The sequence below is a fragment of the Oryzias melastigma genome, linkage group LG16, assembly GCF_002922805.2.
Source record: "Oryzias melastigma strain HK-1 linkage group LG16, ASM292280v2, whole genome shotgun sequence".
NCBI lineage: Eukaryota > Metazoa > Chordata > Actinopteri > Beloniformes > Adrianichthyidae > Oryzias > Oryzias melastigma.
This window is the reverse complement of record NC_050527.1, coordinates 30,655,760-30,661,759: the sequence shown is the minus strand read 5'-3', so window position 1 is coordinate 30,661,759 and position 6,000 is coordinate 30,655,760. Positions and strand designations below refer to the sequence as shown.

The window sequence follows — 6,000 nt, the reverse complement described above, 5'->3', positions numbered from 1 at the left end:
AGAAACCCCTTAAGCTAATCACATTATGCATCTCAATCAAAAAAACATAAACCTGATATCTATATTATCTTAAAATGCCTTCGATATCAGCATTCACTTTTAGAATAAATACAAATCTAGGCAATTTCATAATATTAAAAGATATAAAGTATTTCACATTCAAGGTACCTTGACAGATTTTTCCAACCAAACAAAGCAGATGGGTTTACATTTTTATGTCTCCTTGCTGTGAGACCTTAAAAAAAACACAACAGTGTGTTTATATTATGTAATAACCAGCTAAATATCCTTACCTGATTCACAAAAATGACTGTTAAAAATTCAAAAAGTAGACGTCTGTGACTTTAGACTTCATTGTGAACAATTAAAAATTAAAAAAAGTCTATTTATAAATATTTCGTAAGAAGATTTGTCAGAAAATTATGATAAAACACAGATCAAAGACTAAATTATTACAAAAAGTACCTTTAATTTATCACAACCAATAGAAAATACACCAGCAAAAGAACAAAACAAAACAAAATGCAGCTTATTCTTTTGGCATGTTTCATAAACAAATGTAACATTTTGTCAAAAAAAAATTCATCCTTATGGCTCTTCAAAAATATATGCAGTCTAACTACAATATTTACATAATTAACATCATTTAATAATGGGTTGATGAAAGTCCAAACAATATGACAAGAAGGCAGACGTCCGTTATTAACTTTACAACAAGTTTGGCTCCATTGTCGAACAATCAGCTCCCAGTGAGAATTCCCTTCCTGGATCAGATATGTACAGCGGAAACCTGTCGGAAAAGTGACATGTTTCCCAAAGTTCTCAAGCCCGTCGTCACGTGAAAACGTTTTGCCAGTCGCCCGTCGATTCAGGAACCACTTCGAGGTCCAGGTCCGATGTCACCCCGACCTGTGGTGCCGAGTCGTCTTGGTCCAGAGGTAAGTCCTGAATTTGACCTGCGGGGTGGAAGACAATCTTTTTCAAACAGCTTTTTTTCAAGAAATCAAGAAATACTCAAAAATACAATTTTAGGCTTAAATTTCTTAATACATGTCCCCCATCACTATAAAAAATACCCCAAGAACATGTTAAAATGTCATTGGAGAGTTTTCAAGTGAGCTCCTGTTGGATGGGAGCGGCTGAAGCCCGTCTGAATCCGGCTCCAAACAGCCGGCAGCCAGGCTGAATCAAATTTGAGTCATTTCATAATCTCGGCTCGTTTCCCTCGTCTGTATCTGAAACTCCCATTAATGAAGCTGCTGGGCTGTGAGAGGGCTGCTGATAAGGACCAAAAAATAAATATTACAAGTAACTTCTCACCAAACCGCACTACTGGATCTGAACACCAGACAAGCACATGAACAGAGCAAAACTTTCCGTCAGATTAGAGGGGAAACAAAGGCGTCGTCTTTGAGGACGAGTCAGGTAGGCGAGGCGATGGGGGCGATGGGGACTTGAGGGGGGGACGGCCTCTCTGGGCCCTTTCTCTCTGCCTCATAAGGTTTTAATTTAAATGTGGGGATTTGGTGATAACGTGTTCACTGATAATGGTTTTCATAAGCTTTCCTGAGTTCATGCAATGGTTACAGCAAATAATCACTGCGGTTATTAATGAAGAGCTGCCTGAAGGCGGGAAAATGACAGCGGTTTTCAGTCTGACCCCTTCGGCGCACAGAATAATCCAGAATCTCTTTAGAGATGTTATTTTTCTACAAATCAGAAGTTGTGGAAACTTTAAATTGAGATACTTTTTTTTTCTTTAAACTGGTCTGAAAATATAACATAAAAATCTCCTAAAAGTTCTGACATGATTTATGCTGATGTTTCTTTGAAATGGAAACAAGAGATAAACACTGTCAGTTTGAGTCACTGTTCAGATTAAACCAAGAGTTTTCTTGTGCATTTGTTGACTCACAACCCTCATCTGCACAGAAGAAACAAACACAACACTTTAGCTCAAGTTGCATCAGCTCCTTTTCGAAGCAAAGAGCCTCAGAAAGACATAAAACCTCTTCATGTTCCTCTCCATGCAAACAGCTGACACCCACAGTCCAAGACGTGAGGGTTGGAGCAGTATAACACTATTAGAGCTCATCTGCCTGCTGAGAGCTGCACTAGCACAGGAAGCTGAGGAGTCTGCACTGCAGCGCTGCTGCAGAGTTCTCAGCTGGATCTTAGTTTAGGGTTGAATGTCTTCAGAGAAAATGAAGGACTTAAAGGACTCGGAGGTCACATGATGCAATTTTGCTTTTGTCAAAAGTTTTATATTGTAAATTGGCTAACCAAGATACAAACTATTCCACCATGGTGTGGGGGAATACTGGATTCTGATTGGCTGCTGGGTGTCCAATAAAAGTGAGGTAACACTTTATATTAACTACAGATTATGAAGCATTAGTTAACACTTAACTAATCACTTATAAAGCCTCACTCCTACTTTATTAAGCATTAATAAGTAGCTTATATGTGTTGTTATTAACACTTTATTTATGATTAAAAAGGATTACTATAATGTGTTTACTAATGGTATGTTAAGACTTTCTTAATTAACAAATAAACATTTAAAATAAAGTAATAAATGACTTACAAACCAGTTATTTAGAGGTGTTTTTTTAAGTTATGAGCTCATTTACAAAGTGATGAAGTAACACTAAATAAAAATCACACAAAATAATTTTAATGAAATAATCGATAAATTCCCCAATAATATTTGGCTCAAACAAATGAGAATTGTTCCGCACAGACCTGTTATTGCTTCTTTAAGAAGCTCTTCTACCCTCCACTCATTATCTGTTTGAACTGGTTATCTGTATAAAGATGTCCACGCCCTAAAACAATCAGACTGCAACCTCTCCACCAAGACCAAAGAGCTGTCAAAGGACACCAGAGACAAGATTGTGGACCTCAACAAGACTGGGATGTACCAACTTACGACAAGCAAGAAGTTTGGAGGGAATGGACCAACTGTTGGAGTAATTCTTAGAAAAATGGAAGAAACATAAAATCCCTGACAGCCTACTTGAAGAAGGACTCCATGGAAGATTTAACCCTGTGGGGTCAAAATGATGACAAGAACAATGAGTAATAACTGCTCTGAAGCATGGGAGTGGGAACATCATGGTTTGAGGCTGTTTTTTTGCAAAAGGGACAGGAAAACTGATCTGCATTAAAGGATGAATGGAGTGGTATGGTGAGAATGAGACACTGAGGATGAAACATGGCTGGTGCTTCAAGCATAGCACTAATCCCAAACACAGCTAGAGCAACGGAGTGGCTACATAGTGGCAACCATCTCAAAGTTCTGGAGTGGTCTAGCCAGTCTCTGGACTTCAATCTAATAGAGAACCTCTGGAGAAAGTTAAAAGTCTGTGTTGCTAAAACTATCACAGCTCTCGAGGAGATCTGTAAGGAGGAATGGACCAAACAGCAGCTGGAGTGTGAGAAAACTTAGTGAAGATCTTCAGAAGACATTTTGCCTCTGTTAATAATGTGATTTTGTGGATTCTTTTTTACACACTCTCATTCGTAGTTTAAATGTATCTACGATGAAAATTACAGACCCAACCTGCTTTTTAGATGAGAGATGTATGTGCATCATCTAATCAACACAACAGCTTTATTTTTTGTTAGACAAATCTCGGATGTCCTGCACAGCATGAAAAATGCTGATCGTCACACACTATGACAAGGAGGGGGTCTCATTAGTCGGGGGGTGTCCTGTGGGGATCATGCATATCTGCATTAAAGTTTGCCAACTTTTTCAGTGTTTCAGAGCCAAACAAACCCAAGCTGCAGGTGGTGCCATGAAAATAACATCAAGGGGTTTCAGAGTCAGTAATATTTATGTCCTGGGGATCAGGAAAACATGTCCATAGTTTTTGTGTGTGTGTGCATGTGTGTGTGTTGGCACTTCAGGTAATCATTGCCAACACACACATCGTAACAGTTTCTGAGGTTGAAAATGCCGCTTGGTGCTACACAAGCTTCCTGTTGTTTTCTGCTTTTCTTTCATGGAAATGATTGCGAGGAAAAGAAAAACAACGATTCCGGATTTTCACAGCAGAAACGAGCCAGTGGGTGACTTTCTGTCACCTCAGCAGGATTTCCCAGGAGTCTGCACATGGCGAGTCTCATTTACAACCTAGAAACAAACCTAGAGGTGGCTGTGTGTCACAGTCTGGATGCAACTGAATGAAACCTTTAAAACCAAAGAATTTAGCTCAAAATATTTGTAACAAATTAACTTACTGCATAATCTCTACGTGTACACTACACTAACCATTGACTGTATGTGAGGACTGGACTGAGTGACTCCTCCCTCCTTTTGCCCCAAACAGGAAGTGGTCCCAAAGTGCCAAAATCTCATAGATGTATATTGAGAAATAAGTGGCTATTACTCAGACATTCTATTTGTCAGAATAAACATTTTTACATCCTTTTTGTTTTGTTTTCATTATATTTTTTTCCTTAGCTCAAGTTATTTAACGTATAAACAGACCAATCAGGTGCCTTAATAAAACGTGGTCTCATGTCGAAAGTTTGAAACTTTTGACAGATCTTCTAGAGCCGGCTTTCAGTGAAATGGGTGTGGCCTTCCAAGAAACTCACCACTTATTGGAAAGAATGGTTGCCATAGAAACATTGACTCAGACATGGTGACTGAATTGACTTAATTTGAAGTAAATTATTATTTTTGAGTGATGTCACACTCACTCTTTCCAGTTCTCATATACAGTCAAAGGTGATGACTCCTGATACACTGACTCCAGCCTCAGTCTACTCCATGTGATAGTTTCTCAAATTCTTTAGTGTGAAAATCCTCTTGAGGCTGCGTTTAAAGTTAAAGTCCCATTATTTGTCATACACCTAGGTGAGCGAAATTTGTTCTTCGCATTCGACCCATCCCCTGGGGGAGCGGTGAGCTGCAGACACAGTCGGAAACCATTTGGTGGTTTAATCCCCCAATCCAACCACTTAATGCTGAGTGTCAAGCAGAGAGGTACTGGGTCCCATTTTTACAGTCTTAGGTATGACTCGGCCGGGATTTGAACCCACGACCTTCCAATTTCAGGGCGGACACTCTACCACAAGGCCACTGAGTCAGTTTAACTGTTGAAGTTCACTTTTTCTCATCACATCCTTTTCTGCTAATACATTTTATAAACCTATTCAATGAAAATTGAATTTCTGGTGATTTTAACATGTTTTTTGTGGCTTTTTTGTGACTGCGTTTTCATTCTCATGACATCCATTAAAACATTATGATTAAAACAGCAATTTTGAATATGTCTTTATTCAAATTGTTATGAATCGGTAGCAGATTTTTAAATTAATTAATTTTTTCAGAGTCTTGATGTACAAAAGCATGTTGGCCACTTACAGTTTTGTCATGCTCCTTGAATGATTACAATAAAGCACTCCATTCCAAATGAATCAATATAATTTAAAAAAGCTTGTACCCTGGTATTACAGTGGACAGGTCACAAGCTCCTTGATCCACTTCACTCTAATGCATCCACCTGTAGACGACTAGATCCATGTACAAATACAGACCTACAATATCTAAATCTAACTTTTTGAATTGAATGGTACAAAATAATAATAACAATTATGTGAATACATTTTTTTTTATTAGGTGCCTTTCTCAGAAATAAAGTTCACTGAACAGGGATACAAGCAAATGTATATTGTTATCATAAAGTTAACATTGTTTAAGTATATACATGTACACCATGTTTACTATAGAGCCATTTTTACCCTTCTTTTGTTGCAGGTTAATTAACCTCTGTAATACAAAAAAATATATATTGTAGCGTTCCCCAGGGTTATTTTCTGGGGCCAATTTTTTTTTCATTTTATATTTGATTCCTCATGGGAAACTAACTAATAAGTTTAAGCCACTCTTATCACTTCTATCCAGATGACATACAACTTTATTGCTCCTCCCTGAAAAAGACTGTGATATCTTGACTATTTTATTGGATTTTTTTAACAATCATT

The 6,000-nt window shown here is 37.9% G+C and overlaps 1 protein-coding gene across 1 annotated transcript in view; it reads right to left on the bottom strand.

Annotated features, from left to right (window-relative positions):
• Positions 1 to 449: 449 nt before the first annotated feature.
• The window catches only part of LOC112140511 (zinc finger protein 236), an 81,779-nt gene continuing 76,228 nt past the window's right edge, over positions 450 to 6,000 (bottom strand). The window contains exon 32 of the mRNA XM_024263504.2: positions 450 to 956. Coding sequence (XP_024119272.1) covers positions 835 to 956 — 122 coding nt within the window. The 3' untranslated portion in view covers positions 450 to 834. The remainder of the gene's footprint in view (positions 957 to 6,000) is intronic.